Source organism: Citrus sinensis, chromosome 9 (assembly GCF_022201045.2).
Source record: "Citrus sinensis cultivar Valencia sweet orange chromosome 9, DVS_A1.0, whole genome shotgun sequence".
Taxonomy (NCBI): Eukaryota; Viridiplantae; Streptophyta; class Magnoliopsida; order Sapindales; family Rutaceae; genus Citrus; species Citrus sinensis.
In genome coordinates, this window is record NC_068564.1 from 14,035,817 (window position 1) to 14,058,192 (window position 22,376).

General features: G+C 32.2%; 1 protein-coding gene across 1 annotated transcript; it reads right to left on the minus strand.

The window, feature by feature from the left end:
* Positions 1–9,577: 9,577 nt before the first annotated feature.
* LOC102608594 (potassium channel SKOR-like) lies at positions 9,578–21,563 on the minus strand. Its single transcript, XM_052433755.1, has 13 exons — positions 21,086–21,563; positions 17,305–17,529; positions 17,150–17,213; positions 16,243–16,582; positions 15,401–15,696; positions 14,077–14,157; positions 13,504–13,602; positions 12,386–12,607; positions 12,004–12,192; positions 11,270–11,345; positions 10,875–11,169; positions 10,497–10,618; positions 9,578–9,870 (listed from the first exon to the last, which is right to left on the minus strand). The coding sequence occupies exons 1-13, from the start codon at positions 21,283–21,285 to the stop codon at positions 9,632–9,634; spliced, it is 2,448 nt and encodes an 815-aa protein (XP_052289715.1). The 5' UTR covers positions 21,286–21,563; the 3' UTR covers positions 9,578–9,631.
* Between the last annotated feature and the right edge of the window lie 813 nt (positions 21,564–22,376).

Genomic DNA, 22,376 nt, shown 5'->3' on the forward strand with positions numbered 1-22,376 from the left:
GTGGTAAAAGGCAATTTGTGTGTTAAACACGAGAGTTAAGTGACATCAAAATTGAGTGAAATACGTGAGGGAGTGTTGTGAGGTCTTTTTGCTAACAATTTTTTTTTCAGATCACAAATATGTCAAAAGATCAAGAAGCTATAGACCAATCAATCATGCTCAAAGCCATGCAACAACAATTTGAGCACATGAATCTGATGTTTGGAGAGATTCGTGACAAATTGGAGAGGCAAGACACTGCCATAGCCAATCTACAAAGGGGGCAACAACCAATAGCTCCTAATGTAAGAGGTAATCAAGGGCGTGCTGTCATGGGAGAAGAAGATGGCGATGACGTAGATGATTTTGATGACCAGGCCACTGTTGACATGCGTGGAAGAGATAATAGAAGGGCAAGACGTATAGATCGTGATTTGGGGAGTATAAAACTGAAAATTCCTTCTTTTCAAGGTAAACATGATCCGGAAGCTTATTTAGAGTGGGAAAAAAAGGTGGAGCTAGTATTTGATTGCCACAACTACTCTGAGGAGAAAAAGGTAAAACTAGCTGCTGTTGAATTTACTGATTATGCTATTATTTGGTGGGATCAACTTGTTTTGAGTAGGAGACGAAATCGTGAAAGGCCTATAAACACTTGGGAGGAGATGAAGGCCATTATGAGGAGGAGATTTGTTCCTAGTCATTATTATAGGGAGCTGCACCAAAGGCTTCAAAGTCTTACACAAGGTTCTAGAAGTGTGGAAGATTACCACAAGGAGATGGAAATAATCATGATTCGAGCCAACATTGAAGAAGAACGAGAGGCCACTATGGCAAGATTTTTACATGGGTTAAATCAAGATATTGCTAATGTGGTTGACTTGCAGCACTATGTTGAGTTGGAAGACATGGTTCACATGGCCATGAAAGTGGAACGACAATTGAAAAAGAAAGGTTCCACTAGAACCAATTTGGGTTCATCTTCCTCATGGAAGTCAAAATGGAGCAAAGATGAAAAGGTTGTTTCAAAGCCTAAGATTGAGCCAATCAAGGATCATAAAGAGGGAGGCAACCAAAGTAAAGGTAAATCTGATTCCCAACACTCTAGAAATAGAGATATTAAGTGTTTTAAATGTTTGGGGACAGGTCATATTGCATCTCAATGCCCAAATAAAAGAGTAATGATCTTGAGGGATAATGGTGATGTTGAAACCGAGAGTGAATCAGATGATGATCCTATGCCACCTTTGGAGGATGCTAATGATGGTGTAGAATATCCTGTTGATGGTAAGTTGATGGTTGCTAGGCGTGCTCTCAACATGCAAGTTAAAGAGGATGCGGAGGTACAACGTGATAACATCTTTCATACTAGATGCCACATCAAAGATAAGGTATGTAGTATGATAATTGATGGAGGAAGTTGTACTAATGTAGCTAGCACTAGTTTAGTTGAAAAATTAAATTTGAAAACTTTGAAACATCCAAGGCCATATAAGCTACAATGGCTGAATGATTGTGGGGAAGTTAAAGTAAATAAACAAGTGCTGGTTTCATTCTCTATTGGGAGATACAAGGATGAGGTTCTATGTGATGTAGTACCCATGCATGCTGGACACATTCTTTTGGGTCGACCTTGGCAATATGATAGGCGTGTGACACATGATGGATACTTAAATAGATATTCTTTTGTAATGAATAAAAGGCAAATCACTCTTGTACCATTAACACCTAGGCAAGTGTATGAGGATCAAATGTCAATAAAAAAAGAGAGTGATACAAAAAATGAAAATGAGAGTACAAAAGAAAGAGAGATTGAGAGAAAAGCAAGTGAAAAGATACAAAAAAATATTGTTGAGAGAAAAGAGAGGCAGCAAGTGAACTTGTTTGCAAAAGAGAGTGAGGTTAAGAGGGCTTTTTTTTCAAAACAGCCTATCGTTGTACTTTTGTGCAAAGAGGCTTGTTTACACACTAATGAGCTTAACTTTTCTTTGCCTAGTGCTATTGTGACTCTTTTGCAGGACTTTGATGATGTGTTTCCAAATGAAGTCCCTAACGGTTTGCCACCTATTAGGGGAATTGAGCATCAAATAGACTTCGTCCCTAGAGCTACCATTCCTAATAGACCTGCATATAGAAGTAACCCCGAGGAGACAAAGGAGCTTCAAAGGCAAGTTGAAGAACTCTTGGCAAAAGGATATGTGAAGGAGAGCATGAGTCCATGTGCAGTACCAGTTTTACTAGTGCCCAAAAAGGATGGAACATGGAGGATGTGTGTTGACTGTCGTGCAATTAATAAAATCACTGTAAAGTATCGACATCCTATTCCTAGACTTGATGACATGCTTGATGAATTGCATGGTTCTTGTGTGTTTAGTAAAATTGATCTTAAAAGTGGGTATCATCAAATTAGGATTAGAGAGGGAGATGAGTGGAAAACTGCCTTTAAAACAAAATATGGTTTATATGAGTGGTTAGTGATGCCATTTGGGTTATCTAATGCACCTAGCACTTTTATGAGGTTAATGAACCATGTTTTGCGTGCTTTTATTGGCAAATTCGTAGTTGTCTATTTTGATGATATTTTGATCTATAGCAAAGGCTTAGATGAACACATTGAACATTTGCAAAGTGTATTGACTGTTTTAAGGAAGGAAAAGTTGTATGCTAATTTGAAGAAGTGTTCCTTTTGTACAAATCAGATTGTTTTTCTTGGTTATGTTGTAAGTGCTAAAGGAATTGAGGTTGATGAAGAGAAGGTAAAGGCTATTAAAGAGTGGCCTACACCTAAAAGTGTAAGTGAGGTAAGAAGTTTTCATGGTTTGGCTAGTTTTTATAGAAGATTTGTGAAAGATTTTAGCACCCTTGCTGCACCATTAACTGAAATTGTGAAGAAACATGTGGGATTTAAGTGGGGTAGTGAACAAGAAAAGGCATTTAATCTAATTAAGGAGAAATTAGTTTCTGCACCATTACTTGCTTTACCTGATTTTACTAAAACTTTTGAAATTGAGTGTGATGCTTCAGGTATAGGTATTGGAGCTGTTTTGATGCAAGAAGGGCGTCCAATTGCTTATTTTAGTGAGAAATTGGGTGGAGCAGCCCTAAACTATCCTACCTATGACAAGGAGATGTATGCATTGGTGAGAGCTTTGGAAACTTGGCAACATTATCTTCTACCTAAAGAGTTTGTTATACACACTGATCATGAGTCCTTGAAGCATTTGAAAGGGCAAGGTAAGTTACATAAGAGACATGCCAAATGGGTTGAATTTATTGAGCCATTTCCTTATGTGATCAAATATAAACAAGGTAAGGAGAATGTGGTGGCTGATGCATTATCTAGAAGGTATGCACTTATCTCTACATTAAATGCAAAGTTGTTAGGATTTGAGTACATTAAAGAATTATATGCTAACGATCCTGATTTTGCTAATGTGTTTAATGCTTGTGAGAAAGTTGCATTTGGTAAATTCTATAAGCATGATGGGCTTTTATTTAGAGAAAATAAATTGTGTGTGCCTCATAGTTCTTTGCGTGAATTGCTTGTGCGTGAAGCTCATGGGGGTGGTTTAATGGGACATTTTGGCATTGCAAAGACTTTAGATGTTTTAAAAGAACACTTCTTTTGGCCACATATGAAACGTGATGTTGAAAGAATATGTGAGAAGTGTATCACTTGTAAACATGCTAAGTCAAGAGTTTTACCCCATGGATTGTATAACCCTCTGCCCATACCTAGTGAACCTTGGGTTGATATTTCTATGGACTTTGTTTTGGGTTTACCTAGGTCAAAAAGGGGAAATGATTCTGTTTTTGTTGTTGTTGATAGGTTTTCAAAGATGGCGCATTTCATTCCATGTCATAAAACTGATGATGCGACAAGCATAGCTAATTTGTTTTTCAAGGAAATAGTCAGGTTGCATGGAGTACCAAGGAGCATAGTTTCAGATCGAGATGCTAAGTTCTTGAGCCACTTTTGGAAAACTTTGTGGGGTAAGTTGGGTACTAAACTTTTGTTTTCTACTACTTGTCATCCACAAACTGATGGACAAACTGAGGTTGTAAATAGAACTCTGTCTACTTTGTTGCGTGCCATTATTCAAAAGAACTTGAAAACTTGGGAAGAATGTTTGCCACATGTTGAATTTGCTTACAATAGAACTGTCCATTCAGCTACTAAATTCTCACCATTTGAGATTGTATATGGTTTTAATCCATTAACTCCTTTGGATTTATTACCTTTACCTATTGATGAACGTGCTAGTATGGATGGTAAAAAGAAAGCTGAACTTGTCAAGCAATTGCATGAGAGAACACGTCAACACATAGAAAAGCGAACTGAACAATATGCTACTCAAGCCAACAAAGGACGTAAGCAAGTGGTTTTTCAGCCTGGAGATTGGGTTTGGGTGCATATGAGAAAGGAGAGGTTCCCAGCACAAAGGCGTTCCAAGTTACTTCCAAGGGGAGATGGTCCATTTCAAGTGGTTGCACGGATCAATGACAATGCCTACAAATTGGATCTTCCTGGTGAGTATAATGTGAGTGCTACTTTCAATGTTTCTGATCTTTCTCCTTTCGATGTAGGTGAAGATTCGAGGACGAATCCTTTTGAAGAGAGGGGGAATGATGAGAACCATCAAGGGACCATTAAAACTTCAAGTGATCCTTTGCACATTCATGGAGGCCCAATTACAAGAGCAAGAGCCAAAAAGATGCAAGCTGCTTTAAATGGATTAATTGAGAAAATATGGATTGAAAATGCAATTCAAGATGCAAGACATCATGAATTGGGCTTGAAGAGAAGACAAGGCATTGTGGGCATTATTCAAGTCATTGGGCAGCCAAATACACAAGTTGTATCAAATGCAGAAAGGTCAAATTCGGAATAAAAACTGTATTGATTGAGCCCGAATTAAAATGCAAGCTATATACCGTTGGAAAGATAATTAAGTTAGCTTTCCAATAAATTTTACAGAGCTGGATTTGGAGTTCTCTAGAAGGAGTTATGACCAATTCTTTACAGCTTGTTCAGACTTGGGATTTTCAACGAATCCTTTGTTTTTCAACTTATTTGTTTGTTTTGTTTCAAGTTTGTCAATGATAGCATTAATTATAGTAGGCTAGCATTAAGTTTGTCAAAGATAGCATTGATCATGGTGGGTTGGTGAAGACTTTTGAAACATCTTTTGACAAACTTACTTGGAGGATTGTTCCAATGTTTCCATTTGTATTTTTAGGATCTTGGGTTCCTTTTAGCCTATTTAAATTCAGCAACCTTGGTATGTAAGGAGATGAATGTTATTTTGAATTTGAAAGATTATTCTTTCTTTGGTTCTTTTGAGAACTAGTGAACTTATCAAGAATTTACATTCTTGTGGTGTTCCAAATTTAGACTTATCACTCACCTTCTCATCTCTTTCTTGAGTGTGGCGTCAATACCCTTCTCTATACCTTTGGTTCATGTTTTCTTAAGCATTGGGTCAAGGTTTTTGTTTGCCATAAATCTGTTTAGAACTTTCTTGGGAAGTTGAAACTACAAATTAATTGTAGGATTGAAAGTTTCATTGTGGGATTCGTATCACGTTGGTACTTCTGTCATGTCAATACACATTTTTCTAAATTATAATTTTAACTGATGTCTATATTTTTCTTCTTCACAATATTCTCTAATTCTACCTCTAACGTATTCTATTACTGGTAATAACGTAGCATAATAGTTTATTCCTTGTGTTCGCTTGGTTTTAAACCAATTAATTAATTCATTGTGTAATTTTTCTCGTATCTTGCATGGTAATTTGTCTACGAATTTTAATAATAAGTCTGCATCAAATGGTCTACCTATTTCACTCCAATATTTATAAAAATAGTTAGCATATTCATCAAATAATCTTAAATCATAAATTTTTAATTGTTGTAAATTTCTAGTAGCTTTAATCTGTTTAATTACATCGTCTTTTTCATCTACTCCTAATACTAATTTTTTCATTAAATCAATAAAACTAATTACTGTAATATTTGTATCAAAATTATCTAATTCTTCTAATTTATTTTTCTTCATCCATTCTCTCCATCCTAAATTTATTTGTCTTTCCATACTTCCTAAAGTGCTTTCTAAATATATTAATTTATAATTTGGGTCAACTATTATTGCTAATGGTTCCATAGAATGTCTAAGTAAATTACATTCCCACTGGTTAAATACTTGTTTCCATTGACTAGGTTTATGGTCTTCTAATTCTAGTACTAATAAATCTCTAGCTTGTGGCATAGTTTTCCAATTTTTTAGTTTTGTTTTAGCTTTAAATATTCTTTCTGCTTCTGTGTATTTTTCATTAGTTTCTAGGATTCCTCGTTTGTCTAAGTAAGTTTCTACATTAGATGGTTCTACTACAGGTTCTAGTATTAGTTTATGGCTACTTTCTCCTATTTCTGGTTTTTCGTCTTCTTCTCCTACTAATATTTCATCTATATGTTCTCAATAATAAATTTCATTATTTCTAAATTTTTAAAATTTAAATTTTTTATTAATTCTCTATCTATATTGTCATCTGTTAATTCATCATTATTACATAATTCTTCAAATAATTCTTCATCTAAATATTTTTTAGGTTCACTAAATATTAAGTCTATAATTTTATCTCTATTACTGATTAATGTTTTATGTTTATCAATGTCTAAATTGTCTACTATTGCCATATTAATTTCTATCTCTTCTTCATTTTCTTCTAATTCTGGATTACTTCTTTGTCTATAATTACTAAATCTTTGTGTAACTTGATTTTGTCTATTCATATATGTATAACTAGTCTCTGGCACTTCTAACATTCTATCTTGTTCTAATTTAGGTAATATCCATTCTAAACCGTTTAATTCACTTCTAGTTAATTTTTTAGGTACTATCATTTCTAAGTACTGGCTTTTAAAACAATCTACAATATTTTTACTTTCAAATCTAAATTTCTTATTATATTTATTATATAATTTTCCTAGAAAAATGTTTTAATTCTAAGGTTTTTATATTCTGCATTCATTTTATATCCTTTAGTTTGTACACTTAATTTAATATGTTTACAAAATTCATTTATGTCTATATCTCTATTGGGTATGCATCTTACTACTGCTACCTTATTTTTTAAATCTACTTCTGCACTGGCTATTTGGGCTTGCTCGTGGTCGTAAAATCTACTATCATATAAATATAAATGTGCTTTTGTGTCTAGTCCCTCTCTAGCTTGACTAAGTATTCCTATGATTATTATTCCCATGTGTATGTCTGTATAATTTTGTTTTCTAAGGTAATCTCTTCCTATTGGACTAATTAAAGTTAACTCTTCTCGTCTATTTACTATTGATAATTTAGTTTCATATGTGTAAATATATAAACTATTATTTAATTTTGACTTTAATCATCCATTATATAATTTTTTCCTTTTAATTTGTTCAAAACCTTTTTCTAATAATTTATCGAGATCCTGTTCATCTGTTATATCTTCTGTCCTTTCTATTATTTATTTACCTTTACTAGAAAATGAAAGCGACCTTCTAATTCTCTCTGCCATGTTTATGTATACTCTACTGTTTCTTACTAGATCCATTACTTTTTAATATTACTTTTGTTCCTAAAATATCTTTAATGTCTATTATCCTACATGTTAAGACTGGTCCACTTAAATTTAATTTTTGTACACGGTTTGCCAAATTGTCTAGTTCTTTGTCTATGTTATCTAAATAATTACTAAGTTCTAGGTGAGATACGGTTTCTTTTTTTTTTTTTTCTAAGAGTTTGAAAATTGTTTTCTAATCTATTAAGCCTATCGTCTAAGTCTTCTAATCTATTATTGATTTTGACTAATAATTTGACTATTGTGTTAGCTTGTGCTTGTTGAATATTGTTACTCTCCTGGCTAAATTCTCTATAGCTACAACCTACTGGATTTAAATGTGGAATTTCTCTTTTTAATTATGCTAACGATTCTATTAATATTTTTTCTGAACTCATTCAGTAACTATTATTTTTATAGCGTCTAATTGAATTTGTAAGTCTTGTTGTGTAAATTTTATATTTTCTATTTCTAATTTTAAACTTTCTACGATATGTTTAATTTCTAATTTTACTGGATTAGGTGTTTTTATGTCTAATAATTGAATTAAATTTACTATTTCTTTCTTGCTAGGGAATCTTTTAACTTGACTATTAAAATCCTTTTGTAAATCTTTAATGTAGTCTAAATTTCTTCTTAATGTATTTATATTACTTGTTTCGAAGAATTTGCCTTATTAACTCTTTTATCCTTTCTATGTTGACTTCTAGATGTTGTCCTATTGCTAGTGTGTGGAATATGTTTATATTGGTTTTCTAAGTGTTTGATATTACAACTAATTTTTATTCTTTCTGTCAAATTTAATTTTTGCTTTTTTATGATGATTAATTTCTAAATTCATAAACTAATTTTCTAGATCTTCTAATTTATTCCTCATTTTTAATGCTAAATTCTCGCATTTGTCTAATAATCTATTTTGTTTATTAATATTATAATATTGCAAATTATGTCTTCTAAAATTAAATACTGGTAAATTTGTAAAAGCGTAATGTTTAATATTTATTTTTCTTTTTATTTCAGGTGGTAAAGAAGATGTGTAATCTACGGAAAATTTTAAATTACCTAATCTTTCTTCTAACAAAGTGTAAACGCCGTTTTCTCTTCACTACATCTTCAAATCTTATCTGTTGCATTTTTTACTGTTCTAGAAATTGATTCGGGCATAATTTTCCAAAAAAAAAAAGATAAAAAATTCTTCTGACTTGATATCGACATAATGAAGGACCCGTAAAAAATTATACAACTTGTGCTATCTTCAATTAATTAAAGCTTATTATTATTATTATTATTATTGCTGAGAGCATCATAACCCATAAGTTCAGATATGAATCTCAGGGAAGCCTTGAAAATTTGTTCATCTCTTCCACTTTTTGGTTATGTAATAACTACTCTTATTCACCTTCTCCCTTGTTTAGGGGAAGATGATGCCGAAACTTCTAGCAACGCCAACGTAGCAGCACAGAAACAATTCAAGCAACTTCAACACATACGCGCCTCATGATTATTAAGAACAAAGTTATGGTCAGGCACATCTTTGTTTTATTGTAATAATAAATATTACTAGATGGTAATGTAATTCAAAATAAGAAAGTCATGTGTCTTCTTATTCAGTTGATTCCAACTTATTTCTTTAATAGAATAAGCTAAAAAAAAAAGTTACCATATGACTTAATATTTATTTCTTTGCTTTAATAAAATTTATGAATTCAAGAAAAGTGCTTTTTGTTCTTTCGTTATCTCGTAACAATCCTCACAATCATAGCTTTCCTTTCATTTTGCAGACCCTGCTTCCATCCTCCATGTCACTAACCAATTACATCCCTAACAAGTCAATCCTCAACTCTCAAAACGTTATTTTACAAATCCAAACCAAAATACATGCTTAATCAAAGCCCATGGCTAACATGTATATGCATAAGACATACATATTATATATGCATATATAGTAAAGAATGCAGAAATGCAGCAGATGTACTGATATGTGAGCAAATACAAGACAGGAATTAAGCTGCAATTTTTCATTTCAAAGCCACCCAATTGCCAATAACCTATTGTGTTTCACTGATTAAGTACAGTTTTTGACCATCATTAATCATGTCTACATCAAGAATTTTACCTCCATCTTCCGATAACATCAAATGACCACCTGGAACACCTAACTGATCTACTGCAAATTTGATAAGCTCTTCGATGTTATGTGGGACCCACAACACAATTCCATATCTTCTATGCACTTTCTCCCAAGGGTGGAAAGGGAACACAATGCATTTCCTTGGGTGCTTTTTATCTGTAATTATCAACAAAAGATTCCATTACTAACAAACATATTTTATTACTTGTGTTTTGTATTTCAACATGCATCAGATTTCGATTAAACAATTGATTCTGTTAGGATCCCCATTCTATTAGTTAAAAATAGAAAACAGAGCAAGTTGTTTGCATTTGGATCCCCAAGTTATTGGATCATCTAACAAGTCTGTTAATTACATTTGAGCATCTGCATGTAGATATATCAGTGTATAAATACTATCATTGTCCTTTTCCTAAAAGATACAGTATTTGGAATTGTCTCAGCATAAGACCAACCTATGCGGCTATGCCAATGGTGACAACTTTTTGCCAACTAACAAGATCCTCTAATTTAAGTGTCCATATCTAACAAGTTTGCCAACTAACAAGATCCTCTAATTTAAGTGTCCATATCTAACTAGTAACACAGAATCGTACATTGAACTATACTATAAATATACCTATAATTCAGATTTTCTTTTTTTCATCATTTTTATTCATAATTTAACTTTCTCCAGAAAAACTATGTTGTTCAGCAGCTAGTTTGGGTAGCTTTTAAGATAAGACATATCAAACAGATCAGAGTTCGCATAATGGAAGTACTAACAGATTTTTCTGCAATACCTATCATGCCTTGAGAGCCATAATGGAATTCTGACAGCTGAGTGCATTTTGCGTCTTCAAGTAGCTTGATCAAATTTTTGTTTCCACACATTCTGCCCTCATCAAGAGGGGTGTTTCCCCATCTGCACAGTAAGTATTCAAAAAGCTATCTTTTATGACTTTCGATGAATACATTTTTCCTCTTTTATTTTATTTATTTATTTATTTTTTGGTTTCTTTCTCAATCATCAAAGGTGGTTCACAGAGAGTGAAACCAAACATATCAGTGCATTGTAGTAAGGCATCAAAAAGATTGAATTAAATGCACATAGCCTTAAGAGTAATATATAACATGACTTTATCCATATCTATAAGGCAAAATAAATTTTTCAACGATACCTGTCCTTTGTAAAGACACTAGCACCAGCCTCTAACAGCAACTTTGCCATCAAATATAATCCCTCTGAAGCAGCTATGTGAAGTGGGGTCCGGTGGTCATAATCTCTGGAATTTGGATCAACGCCATTGGACAAAACTCTTTTAAGGAAATCTGAATCCCCCCTGGCAACAACAGTACATAGAAAACTACCAGCATCATCTACATTCAAGGAGGCCCCTTCTTTAACAAGTAAAGAAGCAACTCCGTCATGACCACCTTTAATGGCTTCTAGCATGGGTGTGTTCCCAAATTTATCTGTGTAAAACAAATTAAACACACATGTTACCATGGCTTGACTGACAGACTAAACTTTCATAGACAAACTAATATGGAAATTATTGCATTATACAATTACCTTTAATGTTAACGTCTACTCCTTTTTGAATAAGGAAAAGTGTAATATCTTCATACCCTCTTGATGCTGCCAGATGCTGTTGAAAGCAAAAGATCATTTCAGATGGCAATATTTAGTTGAAAATCTCCCAGCAATATTGGTTCCATGAAAACTTGCATCAGCATAGAAATTCAAAAAACCCATTATGCTCATATCAATTAAATTGGAATGCATGTTCCTTGGAACTCTCATCCACAACGAGAATAGCAATAAGGCTTGGGCCTACAAAGAACTGGTAAAGTACAACTGAAAGTAAACTTTTTTCTTCAATTTAAACATATACATAGGTAACATAAAAAGAAGTGGAGGTTGTTCTTCATGCTTATATTTAATTTGTCTTCATCCTGCATATTCCAGAAGTAGAAATTGTAGAGTTTTAGTATTTATCTAATCATTTAAATGCAGTAAAAAACCCATTGTTCAATGGCATTAATTTAATCTTCAACAGTACTAATTTCATAGGCAAAGGCAAGAACCTATCCTGTCACAACTTCTTGATGGTGCAGGTTATATCACTACTAAGAACTTCCAGAATAGAATTAAATATTCAAATAAGAAGCAATGTTAGCAATTGCAGTTCAAACCAAACAGGCTAGGATGACCTGCACCTACCATTTTCTAGATGTCCCATCAAAAGGGTTAGTAAAGATAAGTTCAGAACTAAATAATTGACAATCAAAAAAATAAACCAATACCAAGGGTGATCTTCCATCATAATCTGTCTTGTTCGGATCAGCTCCAGCACGGATTAAACCTTTCAGCTGATACAAATCTCCATGGTAAGCTGCACTATTAACCCTCAATGCAAGCTCTGCTTCATGCTTACCAATGTGAAATGTGATGTCTGACTCCAGCTGCTTAATTCGAAGATTGGATTCTTTGCCCTGTAAATTATGTAATTGTAGTCCTCTGATGAGTGTATAACAATTTTCATTGCAAAAATTGACTACTTAATTATTTATTGTTTAAACGAAAGAATCCAATGAAATCTAGTCATGCTTTTCTACCTATTATAGCCACAAACAGAAAAGTAGAACTTCAACAGCAGCAATTAATTCATTAGCATAGTCATATTACCTCTAAGAGGTTGGTCAAAACTTTCCTACCATCAGAGAAATATATCTCAAGAATATTTGTAAAAGACTGTTTATCAATCCGCAGAAGCCTAGATAGTTCACAAACACGAACTGTATAAGGCTGAGGAATGTTGCAAAGAATAGATACTTCTCCAAATGAGTTGTTAGGTTGTAGTTGTGAAACAGTTTCTTCTGATCCATCTTCCCCCACACCAACCTCCTCCTGCACAAAGGTAAATTTTGCTAATTTTAAATAATTCTATGGATTTGTAGTTTGTAAGAGTGGCTTAGAATATCAAGTAAGATAACCAACATATATTAGGAGTTAAAAAAGAATCTCCTGGTTATAAATTTTGTAAAAGTGGCCATACCACATATTTGGCACTTTGAAACCATTGTGCAAATATGCAGCAGAGATATTGTCTTTCAATTTTTCTTTTTTAATTTTATTGTAATTTGACACCTGAAGAAATATAATGATAATAGACCTGCACATAAGAGATATGAAATATACTCAATGCTAGAAATTTCCCCTTTGTCATTGTTTTTGTTTTTTGTTTGAAGTAGAGATTGTTCACTTGATCTCTGCGGTGTCATTATTTTCAGCAAGGAAAATAACATGTTATAAGACCAATTGTTTTCCCTCAAATAACCAGTAACGGTTTTCTTTCTGTTTTATTTTTGGGGGACTGTTGAATCATCAAAAGTGCCTTATACGTTGAAGAGCCAATTTAAAAAATTTGGTATATTAACATAGATTGTACTTACACAAGTTTGTAAACTGGTCAGCATGAAATATAGCCACTATCAACGTGTTGATGCAGCCCAATGTGAAAAGCCAATTTAGCATTTATAAATGTGTGAAGCTGTGTTTCTATTCTTTTTTAAAAACTTAAATGCATTTCAAGCCAAGCAAGGAGAAAAAAGGACAAAATAACATATATAAATGGGTGGTAAGAACAATCACTGCAACATGCTGAAAAATGTCTTTCATTCCTGAGAAATATATGCAAAATAATAATGAGCTTGAAAAATCATTGAGAAGATAGAGAAAAGAAAGCAAATGAGGACAACAAACTGAATGACTGACATTGGTGACAAAAGGATATTAGATCATACCAGCACACCATGACAGACAAAGTAAAGTTGATCTACCACGTTTCCCTGTTCCATTATCACTTCTCCTGGGAGAAAAAATTCCTCATGGAGTCTAGTAACCTACAAAACCAAGAAAAATACAAAAGATAATTTATATGGATTGTTTTAATTTATATGGATTGTTTTCATTTCTGGGTAGTAGTTAAGTGAGGATATTTATAGAAGATAAGAAGAGTTCTATAAGAGTGCCTAGCCATTGCATACCAGCTCTGTGACTGCATTACACCAATGCACTAAAAGTAAATTCACAAGTCATACTGTTCAAAACAGCCTTTTCAACGACTCATTTTACAACCAAACATCCATCCTTGCCATACAAAATTCAAGATGTATGCTAAGAGTTGTGAAATCATTACATGTAGTACATAACACATGTTTCAAGGTGCACCCATTGCCATGTTCTGCTCATTACAATAAAGAAGTGCCAAGTCATAGGTAATTAAGTAGCATCAATGTTAGTTTCACTTATTTCAACATTCAATTTATGGCATTTTCTTACATGATGCACTAGGTAAATGGATGGCTAAAACTTACAATCTGATTAATAAACTCTGAAGAGCATCCCTTAAAAAGAGAAACTTTCTCAATATACGGCATGTACAAAGTTTGGGAAATCTGTAAAAGAAAAAAAAGAACGATAAGAAAAAGGGAAACTATGTCAATGTGATAATCTCTATACTGTTAAATACAGTACAAATTAAGTTTGATAAGTAATATATAACAGACAACATTCATGAATAGATATTGTATAACATAACGTATGTTTTAAACAAATTTACAAAAACTGGTGAATGATACCATGATTAAAATGATTAAAAAAGGTAAATGTTCTATACTGATTCCCCAGAAATGCAACAAAATTCCAAAATGCCATTACTGACACATATGACAAAGGTTGTTCACCAAGTAAACATTGACTTATGCGCCCCATTTTCAGATTCCTTCTATGATGGAAGTCAATTCAAATGCATTCCCTAAGAAGATAAGGCTACAAACGTTTTTGGCTTGTGATCCTGTGGAGATAGGTACTATCTTTGAGAAAAATGAAAAGAAAATGAAAAATATAATTCCCCTTTGATTTAGAGACCATTTTCTGTAACTCAGAGACAGAAGGAAGCCTTTCTTTTCATTAACCTTCCTCCTGGAATTCCCCTTCTTGGGAATCAGGTTAGAGTAAAGTTAAATTTGATTATTCCTGTCCTGAAAACCCTGGCCAATAGGGAAGAATCTTTCCAGATTATGGTCAGATATACTTTCTTATTATCTAGGCTAGCAAAAGTTTAAAAATTTCATACGCATAGATATTAGATTTCTACCCGTCTCAAAAAGTCTGCTGGAGGAAACTACTATATGTAAGTCCAATCATTAGATAAGATTGGCTTTCAAAATATATATGACATTCAAAGAAGCGGTTTTGGCTAATTTTTTCAATGTCCATGCCACATATATGATCATAGACTTTCTTCTATAATTATGGACTTCAAGTAAGTTCATAGACTTTCTCCTATAATTATGAACTTCAAGTAGGCAAGAAGGAAAGCAAATGATGAGAATAAAGGATCTAGACTTATTTAGGAGCATATTTTCACATTATCTCCACACCACATATATGATACATAGGCTTTCTTCTATAATTATGGACTTCAAGTAGGTGAGAAGGAAGGCAAATGATGAGACAAAAGGATCTAGACTTATTGAGGTGCATATGTGTTGCTGCACATCAAATGAGTATATTTTGAAAAAAGAATTTCTCCCGTATAAGGTTCTTTGCTTTAATCGTTTTTCTTCTTAAAAGTACCCAATTATGAAAGAGGGAATGAAGAAAAACATAAAATGATTGTTCCTATTGAGGTATTACCTTAGCACGAATGGAGACAGGGATATCATGGAGAACAGAAGCCTCAGTGTAGCTACTCTCATACTGTAACCGCACATGGCCTTTGATCTGATCACGAATGTCCCTCCCAAGTCTATTTCGGTTCATATATTTAATGAGATCTGTCATTTTATCCCTAAATTTTTCGGTCTTTGAACCTTTCACAATCAATGCAGTCATGTTACCAATCAAGTAAGCTCCAAGAACCATGTCAAAGGAGACATAAATCATTATGAATATCATCTCCCTTAGATTAACGGCATGTATATCTCCATAACCTGTTGCGCAAAACATCCAGTTCAAAATGTATATGTTAGATAACAGGGCAATTGCTTTCATTACAAGTGGAGATCAACTATTTGCTATGCTGTCAGCCTGTCACAACTAACATCATGTTTGAATAAATAAGCCTTCCATAGATTGAAATAGATTACCACATCTCATTTTCAAGCCTTTGTATGTATACACAAGCACAAATTTTTCAGATGATAGAATCTTGTTCCAGCCTTTTCACATACATATGATTAATTGTACTATTGAAATCTTGCATTTGTATTGACATCAATGGCTCCCATTAATGTTTCAAGATATGGTTGATTGTCAACCATTTCGTTGTAATTTAAAAAGAATAAGTTTGCATTTCAGATAATCTAGAGCTTTTGTTTCCATTAAAGTGGTACTTTGAGTGTCCATTACTTTCCCCATTGAGTTATTAAACATTACAATTCCAGAGCACTTCAATCCCTCTGTAAAGTTTTCTAGATTTGAACTATACAAGACACAAACGACGAAGGATAATAATATGAATTAGAAAGGTAACTTACCAACAGTGGCCATGGTTACAATGGCAAAATACATAGATGTTGTGTATCGTGTCCAGATGTCGATGTCTCTGAAATTTGAATAGCTGTAATCACCCAACTTCAGACTTCCAATCCATGTGTACCCCTCTTTTTCATGAGGCAGAGTGGTAGCCAAATAGTAAAATATGCAGGCAGCAGTATGTGTGCAGTAGATTTCAACAGCAATAAGCTTAATAATCCTGGTAAACAGATAATTGATTCGTATATCCTTCTCCAGCTTTTGGAAAAATTCAATCACCTTTCGTACTCGATATAACCTAATCCATAAAAGGTACCTGACTTCTTCTTTTCTTCCACAAGCCTGGAAAGGAAAAAACAAAAAAGTCTCAGATGTTTAGCTCACTGTCTCCCGAGAATTTGAAAGGTGCTTGAAAACCACTTGGTCAAAATAGCAACATCTGCACATTTACAACTCCAAAAGATGACTATGTTTGTAACAACTCTGATCGAGTCCACACATTGGTAAGTTAAGGTTTGGCATGTGAGCTTATAAGTACTTGGGCTCCCTCTCTTTACAAGCTCAGTTTTAAAGATGAGTTTTACCTAATGTGTCCATAACAATTAGTACCAGAACAAGTTCTTTTCTTAGAGACAGCCCTCGCAGCGGTTGGTCCTAGTCTCATGACCTTGGTGTGTCAACTGATTGTCAGTTCTTGAAAGAGGGATGGACTGTGACAGACTCTACTTGAGTTCCCACATTGCAAGGTTGAATCTTGGCATATGTACTTATAAGCGTTTGGGCTGCTTCTTCTCACAGGTTGGTTTATAAGGCAGTACACTCTCCATGTTATAAGCTCAATTTTTAAGGATGAGTTATAGCCAAATATTTATACAATATGAAGGTAGTACAATCAAGAAATAATAATACCTTGTAGATAACATCCCAAGGCAAACAACTGAGTAAATCAATGATAAAACTGGATTTCAGGTACCTGCAATGCAAAGAGAAATTAAAATTAATTACTTAGTTAGAAGTAAGAGAATGAGAGAGGAAGCAAATAAATTAAATTGAATTTGAATTACCTAAGAGCAATAGGGGTGCGCTTGTAGACCATACGGTAGGTCTGGCTGTCTCTATAAGCAAGAAAAAATTGCAAGATGATGTCAATAAGGAAAGCAATCTGTCCTGCAATGTCCAATATAAAGAGGTTCTCTGGTAGTCCCCTGAAGAATGCAAACTCCATTGGTGTGAAGAATGATGAATATAATGCCCATATCAGTATGAATTTTGTCCATGTCCGATACCACCTGCAGTCATCATTTTAATCTTTAACTCTATTCTTTTGCTTTTATATTTTGAATATATTTTAATTTAGATCCTTTACCTAAAATGACCCAAATTTTGAACCATTACTCAGACTAATAATATAGAATACTTATTATTATTTAAGTTATATTTGAACGTGTTACATTAATATTATACTATATGGTACTGAAAAATAAAATGTATGTTAGAGGACGTGGGATTAAAAAATTAATTTAAATTTTGTCAATTTTTTATCTTTAAAAATATATTATTGGTTGACATTCCTCTTTCCTTGATTCTTAGGTAAAGAGGGCTTCAATCTTCCTATAGTTGTAGGAGTATTTCCTTTGATTTTTTTATCCTAAGCTTAGTGGGCTTCAGTTGTCTGTTGAGCTTTAATTGAATAGTTAAACTATGTTAGATTTTGGTTCTATTGTATATAATATTAAAAAAATATATTATTGTATGATTTTTTTCTATTTAGTAGCTTACATTTTATCTATTGTGGGAGAAAAATTTGTGTAAAATTGTGTCACTACCTTAGTACAACAATTAAAACTCTGCAATGTAGCAAAGTATTCTATCCTTATGTAGAATCATCGATGGATCTGCCAACTTGTGCCCACTAACACAGTACGACCATTCCATCAAATTTTTCTCTTATTATAGATATCTATCCACTAACAAATTAAATCTAGGCATACTTGAAAGTAAAACTGGCAAAATTTGACATGATCTGATTACCCAACACATATAGGACACGAATAAATAAGTACGGGTCGTCAAATTTGACACGCTTATTAAATGAGTTAGATCCGAGTCGATACAATTTTTTTCGTGTCAGGTTAGGGTTAAAATTCTTGACCCATATACCCGACCAATGACACGATTATATTTTCTACTCTAAATTAGTATGTAGGTTCTTATCATAAAAACTCAAATATTAGATATGATTCTCTCTTTTTATTTTGTTTCGGAAGGATAAACAACTTCACAGTCTTTTATTTATAAGATTTTATATAGATTTAGAATTTCAATAGTGTAAATGTGTAAAATATTGGTATACATATATATTTTATAATATTGATATATAATATTATTTACATAAATATAACTAAAATTTTAATAGTATAAATGTATAATATTTTAGTAGATATGTATATTTTATAATATCGACAAATTATATATATAGCAATCTCTAAATGTTTGATGAAATTTTGTTAAGTATATAGATATAAAGCAAGTTAGTTGGGTAACCTGTTTATTTTTTGGGTCGGGTTAAGATCTCAATAATTTTGACACGATTATTAAATGAGACGTGTTTGGGACGATTTAAATTTAATACGACACGAAATTAACACGACACGAACACGACTCATTGACTCATTTTGCTAACTCTAGTTGGAAGAGTCAAATACACTTTAAAAAAATTTTAAAAATAAATAAATAAATTTACTCCTATCTCCTGGGGTAAGGAAAGGATTCTTTTTCCCAGTCAAAAAGAGTTGTGATTTTACCATAAAACTTTTGTCTGATTTGCCCCAAAAACAAAAAGTTAATTATAAAAATATTTTGAAAAATGAAAATTAAATATCACTTAATCCCAAGACCCAAAGGGTAATTGTTGAATTGCGTAAGATTGACGTACAAATAACAATTGTTAAAAAATTGGACACAATTTTTCAATTATTCTTTACCTTTTCTTTTGATAGACAGTTTTTTTCCCCATATAATTGCCCCCAATTTTTTTTAGAAAAACGATTATTAATATTCTTTTTTTGGAATCACAATTCATGAATTATAAAGTATCACAAATTTTCTTTGAAAAATCTTTCAACAAAGAACTCAGCTTTTCAGCTCGTGAAAATAGCAACATTATCCTCATATCATAGTAGGTTACCAAACAACCGAATCAGATATTTGGTATTTTACAATTAATTGCACCAATACATTTGAATTCTCTATGCAAGTGCCAAAACGAAAAGTTGATTTGTTAAACTTTACTGACATGCACTCAATTGTATCTCACTAAGCACATGCAAAACTCATCATCAATATTTCATTGCACAATTTGGAATTCAATAGAACAAATAAATATAAGTTCTTAAGAAAATCAATTTTTTAATTATTTATAACTGTCGATTGAGGATTTTATTTTGGATACAACTTGGAAAAGCATTCCCTATCAAAAAAAAAAAAAAACTTAGAAAAGCATTAGAAAGTAGGGACACTCGCTGACATTACAGTCAATTTAGGTAGCGTTTACTTTTTGGATTGGATTGGGAATTCTGAGGAGTGGGAATCCTAGGATTGGGAGTGTGGAGTGGGAGTGGGAGTAGGTTGTTTACTTACACTGGAATGGAAGCATGGAATAGAGATCAGAATCCAATTTATGTGTTTAGTTTGTCTTGGATTGGGAGTAAATAATTTCAAATTACAATTTTATCCTTATTTAAATAATTATAGTTTTTAATTACAAAACTAATAAAAAATATATTTAATGAATAATATTTATTTTATTATATTTGTAAATTTATTATAATTATTAATATTCTTAATTATGAACAATAAATTATTAATTTTAATTTTAATATAAAATGAAACCTTATTTTATTTTATTTAATATAATTATATTAAATTTATTATTATATAAAATAATAATATAATATTATTTAGTACAAAATTAATATTTTCTTAGAATAAACTATTTATTATTATTATTATTATTATTATTATTATTAAATAAATATAGTACTACTATTTTTAAAATAAATATAATAATATTATATTTATTAATTCTCTATTAATATAATAATATTATTTTCAAATAATTTTAACTTAGAATCAATGTAAATTATTATTTAGTTAAATATAATATTATTATTCAAATAAATATTATTTATTTTATTTTATTAATTATAAAATATTAAATTAAATTAAAAATGAAAGGGTAAAAAGGAGAGAGGTGGGAGTGGATTCCCACTCCCACCTCCCCCAATGGGAGTCCCACTCCCACTCCCCACTCCAAAAATGAATGGGGCCCACGGAATGGGATTCCCAATCCGTGGCCATTTTAAGCAAGTAAACGCTGGAGTTGAAGGAATCCACACTCCTCACTCCCACTCCAGCAAGTAAACACAACATTAAAGATACTGACATTAGTCAGTAGTAACGCAGTTTTATGACGGCAGTGGCGTTAGTCAATAAAAAGCAAACACCTGTAGAATTGTGTCGGGAAGTATTACTCTTTCACCTCAAACTTGAAAATGTCTATTTTGGGCAGATGAAAAACTTGATGCCAGGAGGATGGTATACAAAAACACTGGTGGCTACCATTCCAAAGTCTCCTCTTCTAGCGATTGGGGAGGTTACACCACACTAATCTTTATCTTATTGTAAATAATTTTAGAGTTGTATATTAATCAAACAGTATTCCGTGATCATAAATTATCATTCCTCTTGTTAATCCCAAATTTTCCCAATAATCACGGAGACCAAATTATTTATTCTAGAAAAAAGAGTTTGAATTCCACAGAGAGAGAGAGAAACCAGACAGACCTGTTATCAGGATGAATGACTGAGCCTTTAGAGAAATGTCTGATACCAGTGATTAAAGATTGACTGCTGAAGTTTCTTCGAAATCCAAATCCAAATCCAAACTGATTTGCAATCAAATTGAATCTGCTCCCTCTCGATGATTTGAATCCTTCTCTCAAATCATCCACCTCATACTCTCCTTCTTTATCTGAATCTCCCATAATCGATCTCCTCTGCTTTGCTCTGCTCACCAAGAACCCTCAGCTCAACTCAACTGATTTTTAAGGTCTTTCCAAAAATTTTTTTGAAAAAAAAAGCAATCTAATAAAAGAGTCCAACCACAAATATGGACTACCTCTTTCTAGAGACTAGACAGAGATGTGATGAATCACGAGAAAACCGGGGGCCTTATACCCAAATGACGTTCAAACTTCAAAGTATAAATGATTGGATGATTTAGTGTGATCGGATGGAAGCTAGATACCACAACAACTTGCCCCTTGCGTTTTGCGTCCATTCTAATTTATAGCCAGAAAAAATTAAATACAATAAAATCTTTTTAATGTCAAAATATTGAGATTAAATTAATTTTATTATTATGGAAAAAATTATAACTAAATATAAGAATAATTATAGAAGTCATTGTTTTGACTTGGTTATTATTTGTTCAAATGATATAGTGGTAAAGTGTGTGTGTTTATATATATGCTACATTGATAATTAATTATAAAATAGATTAACATAATATTAAGAAAAGCAACACTTATATTTGCTAGAATATACAAAATCATTTTAAAAGTCTATAAAATAAATCATTTTCTCAAACAACTTTAGAAAAATATTTTAATTTATCTTAACTGAAACATAGCATACTTTTTTTTTGTACTATACACATAGTTATTATGTGGAAGTAAGTAAATTTCTTAAAATAAATCTATAAATTTATAATTTATTACAATATAGGATTTGTTCTCATCAATAATTAATTCAAATTAAAACTAAAATTTTTATAACCAAAAGTTATTTTATATAAAGTATCACTATAATAAAATTATATCATGTAGCAAAGTTGTTATATTTTTTTCATTTATTTATATGAAATGTACATGTACATCTGCAAATAGACTTATATAAAGTAGCATAGCTGAAGGCAAAGCCCAGTTATTGAAAAAAAAAAAAAAAGGGGACAGAGAGAGAAAGATTACTCTTTTTTTTTTTGAAAAGATTACTCTTTAAAATACACATAAAAGACTCAAACTTCCAACTTCATGTAGAAGACAGCAGTGGACACCACTAGGCTGCCTAGTGGTTT